General features: G+C 33.1%; 1 protein-coding gene across 2 annotated transcripts in view; it reads left to right on the top strand.

The window, feature by feature from the left end:
* The window catches only part of LOC132555011 (maestro heat-like repeat-containing protein family member 1), a 52,377-nt gene extending 28,510 nt beyond the window's left edge, over positions 1-23,867 (top strand). The window contains exons 23-42 of one of the 2 annotated variants that reach the window (XM_060219343.1): positions 1,915-1,994; positions 2,472-2,709; positions 3,900-4,010; positions 4,353-4,488; positions 5,226-5,338; positions 6,849-7,001; positions 8,030-8,184; positions 8,528-8,684; positions 9,345-9,482; positions 10,832-10,861; positions 13,744-13,826; positions 13,913-14,050; positions 14,243-14,363; positions 15,293-15,439; positions 15,876-16,064; positions 16,408-16,563; positions 18,025-18,159; positions 18,633-18,735; positions 18,829-18,894; positions 21,102-23,867. In XM_060219343.1, coding sequence (XP_060075326.1) covers positions 1,915-1,994; positions 2,472-2,709; positions 3,900-4,010; positions 4,353-4,488; positions 5,226-5,338; positions 6,849-7,001; positions 8,030-8,184; positions 8,528-8,684; positions 9,345-9,482; positions 10,832-10,861; positions 13,744-13,826; positions 13,913-14,050; positions 14,243-14,363; positions 15,293-15,439; positions 15,876-16,064; positions 16,408-16,563; positions 18,025-18,159; positions 18,633-18,735; positions 18,829-18,894; positions 21,102-21,184 — 2,532 coding nt within the window. In that variant the 3' untranslated portion in view covers positions 21,185-23,867. The remainder of the gene's footprint in view (positions 1-1,914; positions 1,995-2,471; positions 2,710-3,899; positions 4,011-4,352; positions 4,489-5,225; positions 5,339-6,848; positions 7,002-8,029; positions 8,185-8,527; positions 8,685-9,344; positions 9,483-10,831; positions 10,862-13,743; positions 13,827-13,912; positions 14,051-14,242; positions 14,364-15,292; positions 15,440-15,875; positions 16,065-16,407; positions 16,564-18,024; positions 18,160-18,632; positions 18,736-18,828; positions 18,895-21,101) is intronic. The other variant, XM_060219344.1, reaches the window with a different exon arrangement.
* Positions 23,868-25,582: the final 1,715 nt, after the last annotated feature.

Here is a 25,582-nt window from a genome sequence, read left to right as displayed (position 1 = left end):
GGCAGAGGTGCATGACCTAATAGAGGATATAGATATATCTGTCTTTAAATTCTACTTCTTCTGTGAAGTACTGGATTCAGTTTTGTATATGTCACTTCTTTTTCATATTAGAATGATGAGCATGGCTTTCAATTGTTCATAAGATATTGTTTGTTTTACAGATTCTATTGAATTTTTCTCTAAGTTTCTGTCATGGTAACAAGGTAGTTTTGTCAATACCATTGTGTCCTTTCTTTTCAAGTCAACAAGTAGTTTAGTGACATTTAATTACTCAAGCATCTAAATTCTGAAGGGAATATGACAAAAGTATGAGAATAATCTTGTGTAGTTTTTTATTTCATGATTCTGGAGAGCGGACTTCATGTTGTCATTATTATTTATTAAAGAGATATTGTATAACAAGTTTATTTCCTGTAGATATCTAGACTGATAATTATCATGGATTACAAGCTGGTTTGAATTGTATGAATTAATTACAGATGTATGATTTATCTCCCCTTTTCTGCCTCCGGGAAACTGCCATTAAAAATTATAGATAATTTTAAGCCTTTGAAGTTACAAAGTCCAGATTATGACACTGTAGCGTCTACATGTCATTTCCTCCATTGCGATAGTGGAATTGCTTAAAGTGCTTTTTTTATTGTGGTTTTTTTCTGTGTTGCTGTATATTTTACTGTTATCGATGGTTGTAATAGTTCAGTTCAGCAGTATGTAAAAAAAAAAAAAAAAAAAAATGTTGCTCCAGCCAATATTTTCTGCTTAATCCACATTTGCAAAACTTGAGATGAAGCTCCATTTCATTAAAATGATATGACATCTTACAATGAAGTTGCAGATAAATATTATTTCAGGATTCGGTAACTGATTATTTTCTGTAAGAAAGCAATTGTAACTTCACTTTACTATCAAATACTTATTTAACCCAGCATTTTTTAGTCCACCATGATTTGTTGGTGAGTTATTACAATTGCCCTGCATCTGTCCATCTGCCCACCCATCTGTCTGCCCGTCTGTAAACAATTTTTGTTATTGCTATTTCTTGATATTTGCTGGATCTCTCTCAAATTTTATTTGTAGGTTTTCCTTGATTTCTAGTTGTTCCTGTTTGATTTTGGGTTTTATCAGAAATGCAAAATGGCTGACAGGTGGCCATCTTGGTTTTTTACAATGATGTTTGTTATTGCTTTTTTAGGATGGATCTCTCAGATTTACTGTGTAGGTTCCATTTGATCTCTTCCAATTTTGGGACTGATCAGAAAAATAAAATGGCTGATAGGCAACAATCTTGGATTTTTTGTTTTGAAAGTTGGTTATTGCTATAGCTTGAGAACTTTATCAAATTTCATGTATAGGTTCCCCTTGATCCCTAGTTATGTCTTTTTGATTTTGGGACTGATCAGAGAAACAAAATTGTCAACATGTGGCCATCTTGGATTTTGTCTAGTAAAGTTTGTTGTCGCTTCTTTATAAGAAGTACTGAATGGATCTCTTTCAGATTTCATATAAAGGTTCCCTATAGTCCCTTGTTGTGCTCTTTTGATTTTGGGACTGATCAGAAAAAAACAAAATGGCTGACAGGAAATCATCTTGGATTTGGCAGTCAGATTATCATTGCTACTTCTGCAAAGGAATGTTGAAATTTCACATCATTAATATCACAAGCAGAGGAAATAAGAGAAAAGAAGGGAAAAGATCGAACTTTTAAAGAACAAATAAAGATTAAACAATGGTGGGTGCCAATATCCCTTTGGATCTCTTGTTATTCCTATATCAGGGATAATTTATTGTTCAAGATCATGTGACTATGTTACTTGTTTTCAGACTATCTGAAATTCAACATCAAGTGAAGTGTGAGGTCATGACAGATTTTTTAATAAATTTATTCTGAAATGCCTTTTTTCTGTTTTTGAATAGAGTTACATGAAAGCTGAATCTACAACTTCCATCACAAACGAGACGAGAGCGCTGGCCATAAAGTCTTGTGCCACCTTGGTGTATCCTTAGTCTAATTCTTTCCTGGTTAAATATTTTTTTTAGTAATTTTGCATTAGTTTTCACAGAAGTTTTTAAGATTAGCTACCTGGAAAGTCTTGTGGGTGATTATTTGCATTGTGAGGTATTTATTGACTGATTTTTGAATTGCCTATAAAAATTCTTTTTTCATGTTAAACACTGATGCTAAAGGTATGAAAGATATACAATTGAGATTGTATTGGACCTTTGCTTGTACAACAGCTTATGGAAAAGGTTGTTTTTTATGAGGGCTTCTGTTTTTTTTCTATTTTTTAAAGACTGAATAAAACAAATTATGGTTACCATGACAATGAATTATCTAGTCATAGCTTCCCTGAAATGTACATCTTATTTGCTATAAATATTTTCTAAACTTAAATATTTGAATTAACATTTATTTCAAGTAATTTCAATTAAAATATCTGAAATATATATAATTCCTTATCTTTGGTTTATAGTAAATTGGATCCCAAGTTGTCTGAAGCAGAGATTTTTGATTTGATTAAGACATCAACAGACTGTATATTTGTATTACCAAAAGAGGGGATGTCGCCAAAGAAGGGAAAGGATGACTCGTATGATCAGATGCTGGAGGCGGAGGTGTTGCTGCAATCTACGACAGAGGCCATGCATGATCTACTCTGTGTGATTCTTAGCAAGGATCTCACACCCAATGGCCTTGACTCTGTGTTCAAGGTGAGGTCAAGGTCACATATCAAGGTCACAACCAGTATAAAGTGATCCTTGATTTAAAAATGACATCTTTGAAGCTGAAATGAATCTGCTAACTTTATAATAAGAAGAATGCCAATTTGAAATAATTACTCAGTAGTACGGGAAACAGGTAAAATTTCTGAGTTATGTGTTATGTGCTTCAGTTCAGTAGGACACCAGTGAGTGGGAACTCAAAGACTGCTGATAATTTAATCACAGTCTAACAAAGAGAATGCTATAAGCACACTCACATATATATATATATGTATCTGATTTACCATTTGTGCAATAATTTACTGACACAATTCTCATCAAAATAAAAATTAATCATGAAAATAGGTTGATAGAAAAACAGATGAAAAAACCCACCAAATGAAAATGTTTTAAAGAGTTGTTTCATGGACACAGCATACTTTTAAACGTGGAGTTTTCAATAGCATCTTTAGAGGGGATAGTATTACTTTAAAGTAGGTGTGGTACATTAAGCATTAGTCTCTTCAGAGAAGATAATATTTCTTAAAAATAGGTGTGGAGCAGATTCAGCTGTAATGGTGTTCACTGATACCAACTTTCCTTAGAGGGAAGGACAGATAAATTTCTACCAGAGGAGATTCATGCCTCTCTAAGCGTAGGACAGAGAAATTTCTACCTGAGGAGGGTAGAGAATTTGCTGTTCTATCCTCAAACTAGAGAATAATCTTTTTTCTACCACTTATATCCAACATACTGGAAAAAGAATAACAAGACAAATATATGCTGAACAATATGAATCATTGATTTGTATGAACAAAGATGATCAGATACTGTCATACAATAATATCAGACTGATCTGAAACTGTCCACACCAATCAGTCACATCTCTCATGTCTCTAATTAACAACTTCCCATTTAGCATGTGTTTTTGTCCATTGCGTGCAGGTTGTCTTACCCCAGCAAGATACATGTAGCGATATCTCACCTCACTAAAAGGGCGGATATTTCAGTCTGATGGGGTAGAATGTAATTTCCATGCTAATTTGTTTCTAAGAGTTTCTATCTCTCCCAGAGCAGTGCCACAACACTTCAAAGTTACAGGCATCAACACTTATACACAATCCAGACAAGGTTATACCCCAGCATCTGCAGTTAGGTATATTTATACATAAATCTTCAATCCTCATTTTTTCCTCTAGCACATAAAGAGATGGTTTGATGAGTTAGAAGACCACAGACGGGTACGAGCATTGGAAACTCTCCTCATGGCAGAAGAGTATATACTGGAAAATATGGACCCCACATCTGAGGTAAGGAAGTAAAAAAGAAATGCATCTCCATAGATTATCAAAACAAAAACATTGATATCTCGTCAGAGTTAATAACGCAATAGATGTCTCTTCATAGATTATTTAAAGAAAAACATGGATATCTCGTCAAAGCTAAAAACATGATTGATGTCTTTACACAGATGATTAAAACATAATGCAGCTGTCTCTTTTGATGTTATTATGTCAAAACCGTTAAATCAATCCCTGTAAACATTGTTCAGTAAAAACAATTGATTATCTGTATCACACTACTTATATAAAATTGCTTGTTAGAGAAGTATTTTTTCACAGTGGTTTCATTCTGATTTCTGGTATTTTCAGGAGATAAAAGGTTTTGAGAGTGAGTGTACAATATTAGCACGTCTGGTACCTCGGTGTACGGATCCTTGCACCCAGGTGCGGCAGTTAGCTGTAGATTGTATACAGGTTGTACTGAAGATGGCATCCAGAATAGATGGTATGTCTCCTTGTTTATATGGTTATAATTTCTGGTAATCAATCTTTCATTGTATTTATTACACAATAAAATTAGGTAGTAAACATATATACTCTCACTTAAAGTCTCAAAGGAATCAGTTTCATTTTAAGTATTTAATCATATGAATGAAATAAGGTTTAACCCAATTAAAAGTCAAGAGGATGGGCTTATCACAGGATATTGACACAACAATTGGTTGTAATTCTACTGGTCAGTAATATATATAGATGGATGTATTACAAGACATGGGCTTATTGCCAGATAAACATTGTAGTGCCATTATGCCTGCGCAAGTACTACCTCAGAAGTCACAATCTGTCCATCATTTTACCTGTAGTTTGTATGGGAATTGTTTGTAAATCTGTGTGGGGTTGTCAATCTGCAGCAACCAGACATTGCTTGCACTTTGTTATCATTTTGTATGGCCTTGTAGTGATAGGGTATATATATTGGTGCTATACTGTAACTGTATTAGATAACTTAGCATGGTTCTAGAAAACTTATGATGGTCAAAGCTGATGTACATGTCAGACTTATATCTTCTGTACTGTTTTACCTGCTTTTACCTTATTTTGCATGTTTGTTCCTTTAAGGATTAGCCCTTAATTGATTTTTATTATATTGAAGTTAAATCAAACGTCAAGGCCATTTAATTTCATTTTCTTCTTTGCCTTGTAGTCTTATCACATCTAATGTCTTTTTCTTAAAATCTGCAGGAAACCCAGCTGATGCTAAAGATCAGATGATTGATGCCTTGTCAACACTTAAAGAACGCCTTGAGAAGGGCGATCCTACTATACTCTTTAGTGTTATCAACGACCTTGCCAAGGTCAGTACTGATACTGTTACTTCAATATACTCTTCTCTATTTTAATATCTAAGTTGAACTGCTGTTTATAATTTTGAGATACATAAAACTTAAATCTAAGAATACTTTCATTCTCATTAAAATGCTTAGTTTTTCTACAATCACTTTTTCATTCTCATTAAAATGCTTAGTTTTTCTACAATCACTTTTTCATTCTCATTAAAATGCTTAGTTTTTCTACAATCACTTTTTCATTCTCATTAAAATGCTTAGTTTTTCTACAATCACTTTTTCATTCTCATTAAAATGCTTAGTTTTTCTACAATCACTTTTTCATTCTCATTAAAATGCTTAGTTTTTCTACAATCACTTTTTCATTCTCATTAAAATGCTTAGTTTTTCTACAATCACTTTTTCATTCTCATTAAAATGCTTAGTTTTTCTACAATCACTTTTTCATTCTCATTAAAATGCTTAGTTTTTCTACAATCACTTTTTCATTCTCATTAAAATGCTTAGTTTTTCTACAATCACTTTTTCATTCTCATTAAAATGCTTAGTTTTTCTACAATCACTTTTTCATTCTCATTAAAATGCTTAGTTTTTCTACAATCACTTTTTCATTCTCATTAAAATGCTTAGTTTTTCTACAATCACTTTTTCATTCTCATTAAAATGATTAGTTTTTCTAAAATCACTTTTTCATTCTCATTAAAATGCTTAGTTTTTCTACAATCACTTTTTCATTCTCATTAAAATGCTTAGTTTTTCTACAATCACTTTTTCATTCTCATTAAAATGCTTAGTTTTTCTACAATCACTTTTTCATTCTCATTAAAATGCTTAGTTTTTCTACAATCACTTTTTCATTCTCATTAAAATGCTTAGTTTTTCTACAATCACTTTTTCATTCTCATTAAAATGCTTAGTTTTTCTACAATCACTTTTTCATTCTCATTAAAATGCTTAGTTTTTCTACAATCACTTTTTCATTCTCATTAAAATGCTTAGTTTTTCTACAATCACTTTTTCATCAATCAGTATTTTACATTATTAGCCATAATTTGTTGATGTAGTTCTGAAATATTTCATCATTTCATCAGATGTCACATCGAATATAATCCTTTGTCCAGATCTGATAAACTAGTTTGTAAAATTTCAAATATACTTTACAACATCCATATTATGTTTGACCTTCCCTGGTGAAAACCTTATTTTGTCCAGTGTTTATTACACTATTTTTTTGTAATTTCTTAATTAAGTTGACATATGTTTACCTACATGATTCACTTATCACTTATCCTAATTACAAAAAATTATAAAGGTGAATTCAGAAACTTTGATAATGATGAACGTTTCCTGTCTGAGGAATATGAATTTGAGTCCTTAGTGAAAAAATGAATATAATCAAGTTGATTGTTTCCTGTGATAATGATTACAGTTTCTCTGTATCATTCTTCATCAGGGCTCTATAGGTTTTCATTTGTTACATGATTTCATTGGTGTTTGTTATGTTTGTGTCGTTTTGAAGGTGATAGCTAGGAAGTTACCAGCAGAACAATTACAGACTTTCATTGAGGTTCTACAGGAAGGACTTCTGGACCCTCAGTCACACAGCTCCTCAGGAGCCTGTGTAGTCCTTAATGGCATAATGAAGGCCCGTGGTGGGGAGGTGCTGAAACAGGTAAAACCGTACACAATGTAAATCTATATACATAATGAAGGTCGTAGGTGGGGAGGTACATAGACATGTAATATCAAAGTGTTAATGAAGCAAGTTCTGTGTACACAATGTTAATCTATATAGATAATGAAGGCCTGTACATAGACATGTAAGATCAAAGTGGTACTAATGCAAGTTCAATGTCCCTTTACTGATGATGCAGTGCTATCTCCATTGACCATTGTAATGCTGTGTTGTCTCCCTTGACTGTAGTAATGCAGTGTTATCTCCCTTGACCACTGTAATGCTGTGTTGTCTCCCTTGGCTGAAGTAATGCAGTGTTTTCTTCCTTGACTGTAGTAATGCTTTGTTGTCTCCCTTGACAGTAGTAATACTTTGTTGTCTCCCTTGACTGTAGTAATGCTTTGTTGTCTCCCTTGATAGTAGTAATGCTTTGTTATCTCCCTTGACCATTGTAATGCTGTGTTGTCACCCTTGACAGTAGTAATTCTTTGTTGTCTCCCTTGACTGTAGTAATGCTTGGTTGTTGCCCTTGACTGTAGTTACGCTTTTTTGTCTCCCTTGACTGTAGTAACGCTGTGCTATCTTCCTTGACCTATGAATGCTGTGTTGTCTCCCTTGACCATTGAAATGCTGTGTTGTCTCCCTTGACCATTGTAATGCTTTGTTTCCTCCCATGACTAATGATGCGGTGCTATCTCCATTGACCTTTGTAATGCTGTGTTGTCTCCCTTCACTGATGATGCAGTGTTATCTCTCTTGACCTTTGTAATGCTGTGTTGTCTCCCTTGACTGATGATGCAGTGTTATCTCTCTTGACCTTTGTAATGCTGTGTTGTCTCCCATGACTGATGATGCAGTGTTATCTCTCTTGACCTTTGTAATGCTGTGTTGTCTCCCTTGACTGTAGTAATGCAGTGTTATCTCCCTTGACATTTGTAATGCTGTGTTATCTCCCTTGATTGTAGTAATGTTGTGTTGTCTCCCTTAGCTGATGACTTATGATGTTATGTTGTCTTCCTTACCAGGTGGGTTCCATAGTATCATCTCTACATGAGAAACTTGGTCAGATAGAATTTGCCCAGACAAAGACAGGTACACTGAGAACTCTACGTACCCTCACCAGTTATCACCTAAGCACCGTAATGCAGTCTCTGCTCAACTTCCCACTCCCTTATGACTCGTAAGTATTTGTAAATATTAGTAGTAATGAGTAGTTATTCATCCCTGTTAATCTACTTGAAGTACACAAAATCTGTTTCAGACTGTAATCCATATTTAACATACTAATTGAAAATAATTTTCTTTGAAATTGATCTGAATTTTATATTATGAATTTAAAGTTAGGTGGGACTATAAAAAGGGCAGGGGAAAGGGCAGAAATTGAAATAGATGTCTTTGAAATCAAGATTATGTATAACATTGTGTGATTTTTTAGATGATTGTTTATAATTGTAGAAGAATGTGGTGGGGACTTGTCAGATAATAGGTTTAGATATTGTGTTTTTATGTTTGTAATCATACAGGAATGTGGTGGAGATTTGGCAAATATTGGCTCAGGATTCCCAAATAACATCAAGCATGATAGACTATCTACTCGAGACCTTACAGCGAACACTTCCATATGAGGAGCACAATGATGGTGACCGGATTGTTAGAAATGCTACAGTAGCCCCCTTAGCTGTGAGTATCACTGTGTTGTGTCTGACTGATGAGTTCTCATTAGAACAACTACAGTATCATTGTAAGAACAACTACAGTATCCCCCTTAGCTGTGAGTATCACTGTGTTTTGTCTGACTGATGAGTTCTCATTAGAACAACTACAGTATCATTGTTAGAACAACTACAGTAGCCCCCTTAGCTGTGAGTATCACTGTGTTTTGTCTGACTGATGAGTTCTCATTAGAACAACTACAGTATCATTGTTAGAACAACTACAGTAGTCCCCTTAGCTGTGAGTATCACTGTGTTTTGTCTGACTGATGAGAAAGGCTAAAGTAGTTTCTCTCCCCCTTAGCTGTATCACATTGCTATAACTGACTGATAAGCTGACAGTCAATTTGCTTTAATGGTCCAGGAGTGTTTTCAAATTTGCATAATGCAATAAAGAGAGAAATGTGTTGAAAATCATAGATGTCATATATGTTTGAACCCAGTGGACTCACCTGAAAGCCTAATACAATAATGATTGCCAGAATTAGCTCAGAATCAAAGTCATAAAAAGTTTACAAAATTGAAACAATAATTACAGGAATTCAAGGTCACCTTGGTGAAAGTTTGTACTGCTTCTACTTAAGAACTAAAATTCTTAGAGTCATCATATAAAATTGTTGTATTCTAGGTGACTTGTGCCATGAAGGTGATATTTGATGCGGAAGAAACAGAGGAACAGGTGATAAAGAACTACCACAGGCTGTTTGCAGCCCTCATGCTACGGGTCGGTTCATCTGTCGGAGTCAAACCGCTCAAACAGAAATCTGTAAGTAAAGCGATAATGGAAGTAAAGTTTTCATTCTGACTATACAGGTTCTTTGTGGTCTTCTGTCTGACCATACAGGTTAGTTTTAGTCTTCTGTCTGACCATACAGGTTAGTTTTAGTCTTCTGTCTGACCATACAGGTTAGTTTTAGTCTTCTGTCTGACCATACTGGTTAGTTTTAGTCTTCTGTCTGACCATACAGGTTAGTTTTAGTCTTCTGTCTGACCATACAGGTTAGTTTTAGTCTTCTGTCTGACCATACAGGTTAGTTTTAGTCTTCTGTCTGACCATACTGGTTAGTTTTAGTCTTCTGTCTGACCATACAGGTTCTTTTTGGTCTTTTAACTGACCATGCAAGTTAGTTTAGTCTTCTTTCTGACGATACAAGTTAGTTTTGGTCTTCTTTTTGACCTAACAGGTAAGCTTGAGTCTTATTGATCATAAAGCTTAATTTAAGTCTTCCCGACCTTACAATTAAGTTTTAGTCTTCTTTCTGACAATACAGGTTAGTGTTCCTCTTCTTTCTGACCTTACAATTTAGTTTTAGTCTTCTTTCTGATCATTCAGGTTAGGTTTTAAGTCTTCTTTCTGACCATTCAGGTTAGTTTAGTCTTCTTTATGGCCACTCAGGTTAGTCCTCTTTCTGACCATTCTAGCTAGTTTTAAGTCTTCTTTTTGACCATTCAGGTTAGTTTTAAGTCTTGTTTCCGACTTTACAATTTAGTTTTAGTCTTCTTTCTGATCATTGAGGTTAGTTTAGTCTTCTTTATGGCCACTCAGGTTAGTCCATTTTCTGACCATTCTAGCTAGTTTTAAGTCTTCTTTCTGACCATTCAGGTTAGTTTTAAGTCTTGTTTCCGACTTTACAATTTAGTTTTAGTCTTCTTTCTGATCATTGAGGTTAGTTTAGTCTTCTTTATGGCCACTAAGGTTAGTCCTCTTTCTGACCATTCTAGCTAGTTTTAAGTCTTCTTTCTGACCATTCAGGTTAGTTTTAGTCTTTTTTACCATACAGTAATTATTCACCTTATTATTGGTGAGATAGAGTGATCTCAACCCTTGGGAAAAGATTTTAAGTTGCAAACCCTTGGCAAGACTAATGTTTGCTTACTTAATAATCTTTCCCCTTTGCATCGAGATCCACCTGTCTCACTGTTCAGGCGATGAAAGATTAAAAAAATCTTTGTTTGCAGGTAAAGACAGGATCAGAACATGATTTTTCAGTCAGTCTGTGTTTTGAATTCCATTGAAGATGATAATTGTATCACAATACAGAGTAAAACTTCATTAGGAATATGCTGTTGATTTCTATAATTATCATCTCAATAACATGATTTGCTTTATCACAGAAAACATTGAGACAAAAGTTGTTTCAGCAGGTATGTTTTGACTGTATGTGGGCATTGATGCATTTTCTGAGAGATATTCTATATTTAGATTTTGCCTGCTTTTGATATTGTATTATGCTTTCATGTGTGGCGAACGTTCCGACTCATCGGATTCTACTAAAATTAAACAAAATCAAGTAAAACAATAGATTAAATACAGTCGAAATAACTTTGTTTTGAGAACTTTTTAAGTATCTTGTACTCCAGGAATACTTATTGATGAATTCACCTGTAATTATCAAGGTCTCCATACTTCAGTAAAAAATATTCTATTTTAAGAAACTGTTTGAAAATAAACAAATGAAATGATGTTATATGTTTAACAAACGATATTTTTTCATCTTTTTTGAGGACTTTCCTCATACTTTAAAAGTATTTAGTGATATTTTATAGTAAGACTAGAGCTACCTATTGTAAACTGAAGTATTATAGTACAAGTATATTGCAGTGTGTAACAGTATCTTAAAAACTGTACCTTCTAATTAACATGTACAGTAAAGCATGGTAACAAATCAATTCTTAACATCACTTCTTCATGTAAAATATCGCACATTTAATCATAATTATTACAATTAATTTGATATTGTAGATCATGGTTACCAAGGTAATAGTTGTCATGGTAATTAGTCAAAGTATTGTACTTCTACTGTGTGCTGTCCATACCAATTCTGATTCAGTAAAGGAGTGAGAGAGCTGGCTTATTGCAGGACAGTAGAAATATATTACCATTTAGAATAACAACATGATATATTAATGGATGAAACTCTCGTCCAAAACTTTTTCAAATCTATTATTTAAAATATTAAATATTGAAATATCAAAATTTCTGACCTATTTATTTCAATTCTTGAGTTTTAGATGCCAGATATAGTAGTTATGTCCCTTAGATTTATAACATCTTCATAAAGAGTTTTATTTTTTCTTCATATTGCACCAGTTTTTACTTAAGACTGTTTCTAAGATTTTGCAATTATTTTTGTAAATTAGCATATCGTTTTTATTATATATGTATGTGTAGTGTTCCTGCCTTTAGTTTATTAGTGGTTTTTCTTGTAGTGTAAAGTTGCTTTAAGGGACAGTGTTGTAATTGTTATCATTTGGTGTTTATTGATATATAATGTCATTGTGGATTTTTTTGTAAATTGCTTGGTATAATGTATACATGATCATGTGGCTAGTCTGTATTATACAGATTACGAGATGTTTGCCAATGATTTTCGTCATCCTGCTTATCCCCAACAGTCCCTCTGACTTCTGACATATATCTTTTGTTTCTAACCTCAACTTCCTATGCATGCTTTGTTGTAGATCAGCCATGTCTGGGATTTTATAAAAGATAAATATATGACATCCTGATCCCATGTAAACTGTCTGAATCTATTACCTTGTGATGTAAATAGAATAAGCCGTAAAAATCTCGAGATTTAGTAGAAAGCTTTATTAAGTACAGATATTATTTAATTTCCTATGTTGATTTTCCCCTCCTCAAATAACTTTCACTCTCCTGCTGTGTAATGCTGTGAAGTCTTTTTACCCTGCCCTCTTGATAATGTTTGGTTGAATGTCTCATGGAAATGTGATGAGACTTTGATATTGTGCATGAAGAACTTTATAATGAAAGCTTATTTAGGACGTCTTTCCCTCAGACAGATTTGTCTTTGGTATGGAGAATAAAACACTAATGCATGTGTAAAATGTGGAAGAAAAAATTGTCTTTCCTTTTAACCATAAATCCTTCATCACCCCCTCCCTCCAGGCAAACCATGATGTTTTTCCATTAATAATAACGTAAGTGATGTTTTTGCCAAACCACTAAAAGGGAACAGTCACTTTGTGTCAGCACTGTTTCATACAGGGTGTAGGAGAGAATAAATTTACACCTGACCTGTGAAGGAAAATCGTTCATCACTGATGGAGGTTTCCTATAGTCAGAATATTTTGATATGAACTGATATATGTTTGAAAGTCAGTGTTATATGTATCAAAGTACAAATTGTCCCTAACTTCAGGAAATTCCTCAAATTTAAATTTTCGATAGGAAACTTGTGCAGAATTTAAGGATAATGTCCTTTATTGAGACATTTTCCTTCACTTTAAGTTTTCAGACAAAGGAATTCTTTGTAAGGAAATATTCACAAGTCTGGGTAAAGAGGTCTTATAAATAGATTGACAATAATCTACATGTTCTTTGATATATCTGTTGTAAAATTCCCATCAATAAACAGAAAAAGTTATATGGTGACAAACTGCCTGTATTGCTATAATCAGATATCAGTCACCTGCTGACAGCCAACCCTTTTGCTTATTAACTTACCTCGTCATATCAGTAGTAATTCTTAATCTAATTCTGCTGTGCGTTTTTTATGTTTTCTATTATAGTTGAAATTGTTTATATTTCTATGAAAAGAACTTGGAAAGTCACTAAAAAAAAACCAACAGGACAAAACAAAAAACATGCACAAAAAAAAAAAAAAAATGGTTTGTGTATGAACAGCATATGTCTATATAGTGTAATAGTGTATTAAGGTCCCTATAAGTCTTTGTGATGGTTTGTTAGATAGCAAACTATTAAGAACAGTTCATCTGTCCATTTTTTATATTAGATATCCCTAGTCCAGGTGACAAACAAAAACAGATCTGTTTAATATATGATTACTGGGAAAACTTTACACCAAACTTTTGAATATCAGTTAAGTTGAATTAATTTTATAATTATGAAAAAAAATATTGTCAGTAAATGCAAAGAGTTCAGTCATCTTAATCTATGAAATTTTTAATGATATCACATGTCCATTTTAAAAATTTTATCAACCCAGGTATGTATTGTATCACAACCACTCTGATAGCTGACAGTGAGTTATCATTTGTTTTAGGACAGAGAGGAAAAACCGATAAAGGACAAGAAAAAGGCTGCAGCCTTGGCAGCATCAACCCCTAAAGTACCCACGTGTAGTCAGTAAGTACATCTCTACTCTATATACCTCAGAAATTAAATTAAAGATGATGAATTTTACAATTATTGTCTTTAATGTTTTTTATCAGGTCTGCCGTATCAGCATTCAAATCCTTTCTAGAGAGGTCAAAGACTAAGGATATCCTAGAAGGTCTTGAGGAAGAGGATTGTTGGACAAAGTTTGAGGAAGAGGATAATTATACTGAGGCATTCACCATACTTACCAGGTAACATGTTGGGCATTTAGATTGTATCCATTTAAGGAGTGGTTGGAGTCAATCACATATCAGGCATAATTTTGTGAAATGTTGAACCTGTCCCAAACAAATCAATTGTATGTTTTAGAAACACCTGTACATTTTGTACCTATATGTTGAAAATCTTTAAGAATTTTAGCATGAATGTTTTTTTACCTTTAGACTAATTGTCACAAGTACAGTGGCTGCACCCCACACCTCACAGATTGTAGCCTGTCTGACCTCCTCACTGTCCAGCCTGTATGAAACACAGAGGGTCACCACTGCAGCCTTCTTCGCTGAGGTATGTATTATACTGTTTGACAATAATCTTCTCAATCTTCTGGTTATAAAAAAACAGGATGTGAACTTTTCTTTGACCTACCGTATTTTCTGGGCTATTAACCTACACCAGAGTATAAGCTGCAGGGCTGGTTTTAGCAAATATTTCAGTTGGATCGACATATATGACACATTGAATTTTAAGTTGAACCCTTTTTTATGATGTGGTAACTGATATGTTGACCCAAAGTTCATAGCTATAACAGACAACAGAAGACAATTTATCAAGATCCTCAGTGAAGTCTGAAATACATAATGATTTGTCCAGACGAAACTCTTCACTTTTTTTTCATCTACATAGAAGATGCACCTGTATATAAGTCACGCCCTTTCCTACAATGTAGTTCGTTGCTATAACAGACAATGTAAGGCAGTTTATCAAGATTGTCTTGATAGTAAATCCATCACAGTCTGTACTGTGAACTATTAGCAAAGGCGCTTGTATGCTGAAAAAATTCTTATGGTCTCATATTATCTCTTGTACACAAAGTCACTCTCATCATTAACAAGCATGGTGGTCATTCTAGAATTTGACCTAATGACCTATCAATCCCAGGATGCAACAGGCTATTGTAAACTTATGCTATGGCTTCCAATGCAACTTGGAAAATTCAGAAGATATTATTGTGATTCATGTTAAAAGGTATGATTAATTAAATCCATGAGATTGATGGTTCTAGATGATCTGTTTCATTCTTTTTTTCATTGTATTGGTATTTTTTAGTCCACATATAAAATGCAGCAGTATATAATCCGCAGAGGAAAAAAGCTGCGACTTATAACCTCGGTAGATATATTTACTGACATATTTGTTTTGGCGGGGTAGAAAATCTCTCTGCTAATATTGTGTTTGTAATTGATAAAACTCGATATGTAAATTGTATGTTACAGTTAATCAACCAGAAGTGTGCTGATGACAGTACTCTTGTAGAGCTAGTTATGAACAGTCTGTTAGGACGACTTGTCGACTCTTCTCACGTTGTGCGAATGCTCTGTATCCGTGGATTGGGCAATGTATCATCTATGGGTCAGGATCAGGTAAGCTTTGTAAAATATTTTGACTTTGTCACAAAAAATGTGTTGGATCAAGGCACAAAAGTTGGTAGAACTGTTTATCTTTGCCAGCTTGAATTTCGTGCTAGAAGATAATGAGACAATTTTTTTTTAAGAAGACAGAAATTTTTTTTTCTTTTCTAAATACAAACCTGATAGTGGTAACATCATATTTATAGTGGCTAAATATAGATGTAAGTGTATCTTTTTTTATTGCTTATAAACATTGATACATAGAACTTGTTTCGTAGCATAAGGAGATGGATTTCATGTTATTGTTTGTATATAAGATCTATACCAATAAACATTCTAAAACTAAAGGAGACATCATATAATAACATACATGTTCAAATGTTGGATTTACCATTAGTCGTGCAGACCAAAAATAGTTGGTAAATCATCGCTCTGAATTGTTTATCAGGTTCAGCGGTACTCTACCACAGTGCTGTCAGCCATGATGGCAGGAATGGATGATAAAGAGGACCCTGATGATGATATCACTATTCAGGCGATGAGCGGGTTATCTCGTATTCTGCCGGAGATAGATGAGAGCCACATCCGTGCCATCCTAATCAATGTTGCTCTCAGAATCCGCCCTTGCTTCGAAAAGGTATCTGATTTTTGTTTTCATTCATTAAGCTTCTAGTGTTGAGCCCACATCTGTTCATAAGCGTGTCACTTTATCTGTTGCAGCTCTGATATACATTATACAATGTTTTGCTATTTTGTAACAAGCCCACCCCTCCATATTCGGTTTATTACAAGATAAATTTGACAACATCCTTATAGTTGGTTTTGAAATAAGATGAAGTTAAACCTATCCTTGATATTATGTAACATTTTATCAGTAAGGTAGCAATTTATGAAACGCCATAACTTCCTTTATTTAAATTTGACATTATGATGTCATTATAGTCGTTGTTTGTAAGCATTGTTGACTGTATTGTGTCCAGGAAAAAGAAGGAGTGCGGGCTCAATCTTACATCCTGTTTGGAAACTTGTCTCGGTTCGGAGATGGTCCCTCTAAAGCTCCATTCTTAGAACAGATCCACAGCAATCTGGTCAGCCTATTACTGCACCTGAATGACCCTAAAAAGGAGGTTATCAAGGTATGTTGTAACAGTACTCTGTTTCAGATACTGTATAGTTGAAGATAGTTATTGAGGGGTTTGATTTGGCTATATCCAGGTATACATTCAAAGTTGCAAAATTCAATCCTTGTGAAAGTTTTTGATTGCTGTCATACAATTAAGTTTCACACATCATGTGCCATGTGAAGTGATAATTACCTTAGGCCTAAATGAGGTATTTAAATGTTCTGATATGATTAACATTACCAGATATAAAATCAATTGAAGGAAACATACTGTAACAGTTCCATACATCTGATCCTGCTATAACTTTACTGTATAATGTTTGCATATGCTAATTATAGTGGTTAGGCTCTACATGTATTGTGCAACAGTAAGTTAATCTTTAGAATGACAGAAAAAAACATTTGTGCAGTACCTGTTAATAAGTGGAGATATGAAAAGTGGAGTACCTTTGGTAATTGACTTTACCTCTGTCTGTGTGTAAATAATTATAACATCTGCATAATACTTTCTGTGTTTAGCATATATGTGACTGCAATCTTCTGCTGAACTACCCTAATTTTGGCCCCACATCAAAGATGCAAGTGCCTTATAGTAATCAAGTTGTCTGCCTTGGCACAATATCTTAATTTTGTTGGGAAATCTGCTCTTGTACTTAATTTACCCAATGCTCCTTCCAAGGAAGTGCCAGAGTGGGAGTGATTTTTATACATGAAGTCAAAGGTCAAGGTCACTGTTACTATAAGTAGTAAGTTGGATTCTGCAGAATATCTAGTTTTATTTGGAGGATTACACTAAGGTTTTCTCCATTGTTTCTTCACAAAAAGTGCTTTTCATGTTCTGAGATCAATGGTCAAGGTCACTGTTACTATAAATAGAAATGGGAATATACAGCTAATCGTATCTGAATGTTATAACACAATGAAGCATAATTAACTGAAATCAAATGAGGTGTCACTCAACCACTAGACAAGGTCATTAAGTCAAAGGTTTAGGTCAAATTTGAAATATTGTCTTGGTATTTCTTATGTATTAATGTTATTATTAATGACATTCTTAATGGCCTGTCAACACATCAGAGGTCATTAGGGCCATCAACCAGTTGTTATGTATTACACAATGAAGTATAATTAGTTAAAATCCAATGAGACATTTACCAAGTACATGTCAAGGTCACCAGGTCAAAGGCTAAGGTAAAATTTGAAATATTGATTTTCGATTCAATGGCAAATTATTGTGTCTGTAATGCAATAAACGAAAATTCAATAACAATATGATTGCGCATATTTTTAGTCTTACATGATGTGGGGGCCATCCCTGACATGTGTTAGTATTCTAGTTATCAAAGAGATGTGTATGGTATGAAGGTTTCCTGCTAAAAAAAAATAGAGAAAACAAATTGAGTGAGGGTTAGAGGCAATGTTCATCAGTTAGTATGGCAGAAGTTATTTAGTGTTAACAAACTTTACTGTGTAGGCCTGTAAAGGAGCCCTAAGACAGCTTGGTCCATTAATGGAGTCCGAGGACATCAACAACAAATTCCAGAAACACCTACTAGAGGATGCTAACCTACATTATGGAGAGTTCATGAATGATTTATCCAAAGTAATAGTAAGTAAATTCACCATTTAGGCAAGTTGCTTTTGAGTATCTTAATTAGAATTTCAGGTAATTAATGTTTGTCAGTGATTTTTCTTTTTTAACTTTTAAAAGTCAAATCAGGAATCAAAACCTTTAAAACTGGTTTTTATAAGGCTTCTGTTGTTCATGATAAAATCATTAAAATGAAAACACAATTTATGTGAGATTATGTATGTACACAGTGATTGTTTGCATCAATTTTCAGTTGTGACAGGTTGGTATGCAGAGAAAACTTAAACACATCCTTAATAAATAAATCACATGTTGGAGAATTGAACAATTTGAGATTCTCTAAATGAAAAAAATGATACAAGTTTAAGAATCTTTATGCTGCTTATTTAGATCAACTGTGACTTCATAGAAATAGCAAAATACATAGATAAACAGCACATAATTAAATAATATTTTAAATATCATAGTATACATTGTTTTTATTTTTTCAGATCCAAGATTTCCCAGATAAAGTTAACTTTTATGCAATGGGATGTGTGGCTTTCTTTAGAAGTTCATGGTCAGAGATAAAAAGTAACGCAGCATTATTTATAGGTGAGTAATTAAACTCCATGAAAGCCATGATTATAACCAGAAAATATTGGAGATTTTACTTGATGTAATGAACATCCTTTTTTATCATTTCAGGATTTTTACTTGGAAATTTACCGTCAGAAAACCATACCCTTATTTCCAAAGAACACATCTGCTCAGGTAAATATGGTATATGTTATATATTTTTTTAAGTGAATAATTCCTAACAGGATAATTTACAGTAATAGAGTTTATACAGTATACAGTAAAACCTGGTTATACTGTCACCATTATACAGTAAAACCTGGTTATACTGTAACCATTTATACAGTAAAACCTTGTTATACCATCACCATTTATACAGTAAAACCTTGTTATACTGTCATCATTATACAGTAAAACCTTGTTATTCTGCCACCATTTTAAAGTAAAACCTGGTTATACTGTCACCATTATACAGTAAAACCTGGTTATACTGTCACCATTTATACAGTAAAACCTTGTTATACCATCACCATTTATACAGTAAAACCTTGTTATACTGTCATCATTATACAGTAAAACCTTGTTATTCTGCCACCATTTTAAAGTAAAACCTGGTTATACTGTCATCATTATACAGTAAAACCTGGCTATACTGTCATCATTATACAGTAAAACCTGGTTATACTGTCACCATTATACAGTAAAACCTTGTTATACCATCACCATTTATACAGTAAAACCTTGTTATACTGTCATCATTATATAGTAAAACTTTGTTATACTATCACCATTATACAGTAAAACCTTGTTATACTACCATCAATTGTACGGTAAAACCTGGTTATACTGTCATCATTATACAGTAAATCCTGGTTATACTGTTACCATTATACAGTAAATCCTTGTTATACCATTGCCATTTATACAGTAAAACCTTGTTATACCATCACCATTTATACAGTAAAACCTTGTTATACTGTCATCATTATACAGTAAAACCTTGTTATTCTGCCACCATTTTAAAGTAAAACCTGGTTATACTGTCATCATTATACAGTAAAACCTGGCTATACTGTCATCATTATACAGTAAAACCTGGTTATACTGTCACCATTATACAGTAAAACCTTGTTATACCATCACCATTTATATAGTAAAACCTTGTTATACCATCACCATTATACAGTAAAACCTTGTTATTCTGCCACCATTTTAAAGTAAAACCTGGTTATACTGTCACCATTATACAGTAAAACCTGGTTATACTGTCACCATTTATACAGTAAAACCTGGCTATACTGTCATCATTATACAGTAAAACCTGGTTATACTGTCACCATTATACAGTAAAACCTTGTTATACCATCACCATTTATACAGTAAAACCTTGTTATACTGTCATCATTATATAGTAAAACTTTGTTATACTATCACCATTATACAGTAAAACCTTGTTATACTACCATCAATTGTATGGTAAAACCTGGTTATACTGTTACAATTATACAGTAAATCCTGGTTATACTGTTACCATTATACAGTAAAACCTTGTTATACCATTGCCATTTATACAGTAAAACCTTGTTATACCATCACCATTTATACAGTAAAACCTGGTTATACTGTTACCATTATACAGTAAAACCTTGTTATACCATCACCATTTATACAGTAAAACCTGGTTATACTGTCATCATTATACAGTAAAACTTGGTTATACTATCACCATTTTACAGTAAAACCTGGTTATACTGTCACCATTTTAAAGTAAAACCTGGTTTTACTGTTACAATTATACAGTAAATCCTGGTTATACTGTTACCATTATACAGTAAAACCTTGTTATACTGCTGTCATTTATACAGTAAAACCTGGTTATACTACCATCATTTATACAGTGAAACCTGGTTTTGCTACCATCATTTATACAGTAAAACCTAGTTATACTATCACCATTTTACAGTAAAACCTTGTTATACTACCATCATTTGTACAGTAAAACCTGGTTATACTACAATCATTTATACAGTGAAACCTGGTTATACGGTTTCCATTTTACAGTAAAACCTTGTGATACTGCAATCATTTGTACAGTGAAACCTTGTTATAATGCCATCATTTATACAGTAAAATGTTGGTCTATGATTAACTCAGTTGGTAGAACAACAGACATTTCAACATGGAAAAAGATAAGCTTTTGAAGGATATAGATACTGATCTTAGCTGCCAGCACAGCCTAAAGCCTTGTCAATGGAAACATTTATAAGTATTTGAAGATAGTGGACATTATGTAGTAGTTTTAGTGTTTATACAAAATAATTCTACAAAATAACATACTTTATATGAAAGATTTTCATTTTCAGTGTTCTTTGGATTAAACACCATTTTGTTTACTTTTGCAGCATTGATAATGTTACTGAAGGATTCCACGCCTGAAGTCCGAGCCAAAGCTTCAGAAGCTATTAGTCTGCTCTACGAATATTGAATCAACTACAAACTAAAGTGTAAGAACACTGAATGAACCACAATCTAAATGCAGTTATCAGAACTATGGAAAAGTGCTTCACAAATGTTTAGCAAAGTGTTCTGTTTGATCAGGAGACGATAAAGCTCATGGAACATGGAAAGATCATCTTTTTGCTTCAAGCACAAAAATGTGGAAAAGTTATTGTTATAGTGTTTATGGTTTGTGAGAGAAAATTTTGTTTATTTTTTCTTCCTGTAACAGGTAACATGTGAAAGAAAATGCCAAGCAGCAGAGTGTAATCAATTTATGTACAGCTGTTTTAAAATTATTTATGTAATTTTACATGCCACAAGGATAGTATGTAACTGCCTATCAGAAGAAAGAATGAAGTGAAAAAGTGAAGTGGTGGGTATTTTTGCCTACAAAGTTTCTTATGATATTTATTTGATTGTGTATGGTATGAACTCTAGAATGGAAGCAAATATGTCAGATAGTTAAGCTAAGGAGCCTAATTTATTGTAGCATGCAAACCTGACAAACATTAAGTATGTGTCGTGTCCACTGTCTACAAGTTCAGCAGGAGTCAGCTTTATCACTTTACTATAGATATATATGCTAATTTTGTCTCCCTATGTTGATGTTCTAAACCTCTCCCCTCCCCCACCTCTGCTCATTTGAAATTTGTTAACTTCAAACGATTTTTCTTCTGCTCAAATTAATTGATTGCTTGTAACAACTGAAGCACTGGTATTGGTATTTAAAAAAGCTGTCTTCATCTATAAAATGTTTGTTTCTGCTTCTCAAATTTTCATCTCTGAAATTTTGACAAGTATTACCAATAGTTGAAATGTTTTTATATAAGATTGTATTGTTGAGAAATCATGAATACGTATCATACATAATTTCTCTTTAAATGTGTTGTTAAACCCACTGTTAATCACTAAACAATGGCATTACGTTAATATGAAACGCATGTGAAAAGAAACAAATCAAAATTCCTATGTTACATCTGCAAATTTTACACCAGCAAATTTTAAGAGTATTGATAGGTGTTGTTCATTTTTCTCTCCTCTCTCTGTGTTACTGACTGAATTATTCTGACAGTTTTTGACATAAATTCCATGACAAGATAAAGACAACAGTTCATTCACCATCTGTCAACATTCAGATTATCTTTTGATTCATCCAGAGAAATTTCATTTCACCCAAAGTTCCTTTGCCAATCTCTCCTATGTTTAATATCTTAAGACCAGCTGATGGGTGATGACAAGATCATAATACATTGATACCTTCAATCTCAAGATTTGTTACAAATTTTACATGATGGTTGATAAATTTGGCTGCTTTCAGAACTTGTTTTCAACCAAATTTCATGAAACTTTAAAGGGTTATTTTCCAAATCTCTCAACTGACTGGTAAGGTTACAGAATGAACATAAGCCCATGCAAGAGATGTCCCCTCACTAGTTTCAAACAACATGTAAATCATTTTCTGACTTTATATGAGAACTCCTTCCACAATTTTATCTTGACAATTCCAGTGTCAAAGTTCAGATCACAGGTAAAAGATTGGTGTTATGATGATAACTATTGGCTTAAAACAAAATGTAAATCCTAAACAGTATTTTTAGACTGACACTCAACAAAAGACGACAGACTTCATACAGCCCTTCTGTCAGCGGACATTAGGTAATTTCCTGACTACATAGGAGAATTTCATTTACCATTCTATCTTGACCATTCCAATGTCAAGATTCATGGTCACAGGTAGAGGATCATTATTGTGATGGCTAATATTTGTTTGTCCATATAATTCTGAAATTGATTTTCAATCAACTTTCACAAAACAGACCCTATATCTCTTTACATCTATAAAAGCTGTACCTGTCCGTTGTGTAAGATTTACGACAAAGCCCCCTTTATCAATCTGACTCAGGAAATCAATGCTATAGACATTAAGTTCCATTTGTATTCTCTCGTTTCATCCAAACCTATTTCTTTAAAGCAAATTTTATGTCTTATGAGATTTTCTTTATAGATATATAGAAGGGTTTCTTTGATGAAAAGTTGTAAACTTGACTTTAATTTTGAAAATTTGGCTGATTAAATTAAAAATTTCTCTAATTTAGGATACACTATGAAAAAGGTTGTTGACTTTTATGTTACACTTACAAGTCATAGCATGGTGAGGATGACTATTTTCTAAAATGCTTCCTATTATTGTGTTCATCAATGTTCTTTTCATCATCTACTGCATTATGAAAATAAAATAAGTGTCTAAAACAGTTCATTTATAAAACAATAAGGTGTATTAAAATGTTGTTTTACATATTCCTGGCAACTGTACACACATACAAGCTTGATTACACCTTGTGGTAACAATCACTTTATATTGTGCTACTGTGACCTGTAACAATTCAAAAAAGCTTTTTTAGGTTGCTCAGACATTGTAAGACAAGAGGTATTATTTTTACATGTATTATTGGAAAATATCCACAATCTTATTTCCTTGGTAAAATAAAATGGTACTTTTGATATTTTTTCAATATTCGAAAGCTCTATGAGATTTAAGAAAATTTTACCCTTGTTTCCAAAATAGTGACTTTCCAGACTTTGTTTTAATAGATATAAATGTTTGATTTCTTGTATTTTGCTTTAAATTTTTTTCTTTCATTGCAAATCATATTACACAAGTAATAATAATTATTTTAGGACTATGTCAAATCTGTGATATTAATCTATAATTTGTTATGTGGGAATCTGTATTGTTTCATTCAAATATGAATAAATCATGAAATGGTAATCATTTCTTTATTTTATCTCGCAAAACTGAAATTATCTTCAGTGAAACCTGAAAAACAATATCATATGTTTAATTGAAATTTGTATGTGTGATACAGCTGAGTACATCCTCAGTTCAATAATATCATGGTGAAGTGTAACTTCAAAATTACTGTTGATAAGGAAGCAATCACCAAGAGTTTTTTAAAGCTGTACGAAAGAAAATGTTTCATTTTAACTAGATCTTTATTCCAAAATTTAACTGGAGCCAAAGTTTCTTGTACACTGTAATAACACATTGAAGAATCAGAACAAACAAGGTCAGCTTTGCATGAATTAGTCTGTTCATCAAAGTCAATTATCAAAGGCTTTTTGAGACATATACCACTGGCACACATTAAGCTCGTGGAACGTCTTCACCAGTAACTCATAACTTAGCTGGAATTATCCGTGGTATAACCAATACCTTAGACATTCTAAAACCACTAAATTCAAATGCATAGAGCTAATTAAACCAGAATTGGGAAACACTGATATTAATCATCTTTTTGATCCGGATGGGAGTTTTACTTTGGTAGGAAACCGTACTAATAATCGGAGAAAAACCCACAGATAGGTGACTCCATACCTTTTCACATCCATCCCACAACTGACCCCGGAAAACTTGGGTGAAAGGGAGTGTGTTACCACTGCATCACCCATCCACATTTAGAGGTAATTAATGAAGTGATATTTCTTCTAGATATAAGTAAATTTTTAAAAAGTAGAGGAACAACAGACCTACTTATTACATGTATATAATTAACAAGACTCACAAAGATGTTTATATTGGTTCATGTATCACCATGACATGTATCAGAAATTAGGAATATGTAATTATTTCTTGTACAACAAAGATACCTAAAGGTCATGGAACCATCTGATCATGAACAAGAAATCTCATCAAGAAAACTCGTGGATGAAGAAAAAAGATGTAGATATTTTAGATATTAGTACAGAATGCATGTTACAGTTAATATCAAGATTATAATGAGTGCATATTGAACAAAGAACACTCACCTTATTATTGTAACCATGGATTAATAAAACCTCAGCAGAATCTCCATACACAATAAACTATTTTTACAACTATGTCATAATATTTATGAGGAACACAATCAAACTGGTCTGCTTTCATTTACTTGGTAAAGAGATATGCAGCATGTGAAAGTCAACAGAATAACAGAGTTAGATTACTGGGATAAAAATCAAATTAGCTGTAGCGAAGTTCCTATCCCTGATGAACACAGTAGGTAAATAAAGTGTTTACACATATGGTAGTTTGTGTGGGATGAAAGCCTCAAAGGGCAAAACAGCAGACTGATCTAACCAATGTTGTTAATATTGTGAGATTAAATAAATTTCAACACCATTATCAAGTAATGAAATTTTATACGACAAGCAAGTGTTATTTATCACATTCTCCTTGAATATTCAAATTTTCTAGAATATGTTTGTTGCTCTGCTTGAAAATTGATCAAAGGTGTATACTGAAATGATATGATTATGTCACAGGATATTTTATTGGACAAGGTTGATAACAGAATATTAAACATCTACAGTCCTATAAACTCCATTGCTTCGTATGACACTGTGT

This window comes from Ylistrum balloti, unplaced genomic scaffold (genome assembly GCF_031769215.1).
Source record: "Ylistrum balloti isolate Yb309-2 unplaced genomic scaffold, AGI_CSIRO_Ybal_v1 Utg370450, whole genome shotgun sequence".
NCBI classification, from domain to species: Eukaryota; Metazoa; Mollusca; class Bivalvia; order Pectinida; family Pectinidae; genus Ylistrum; species Ylistrum balloti.
This window is presented reverse-complemented; position numbering and strand designations above follow the sequence as displayed.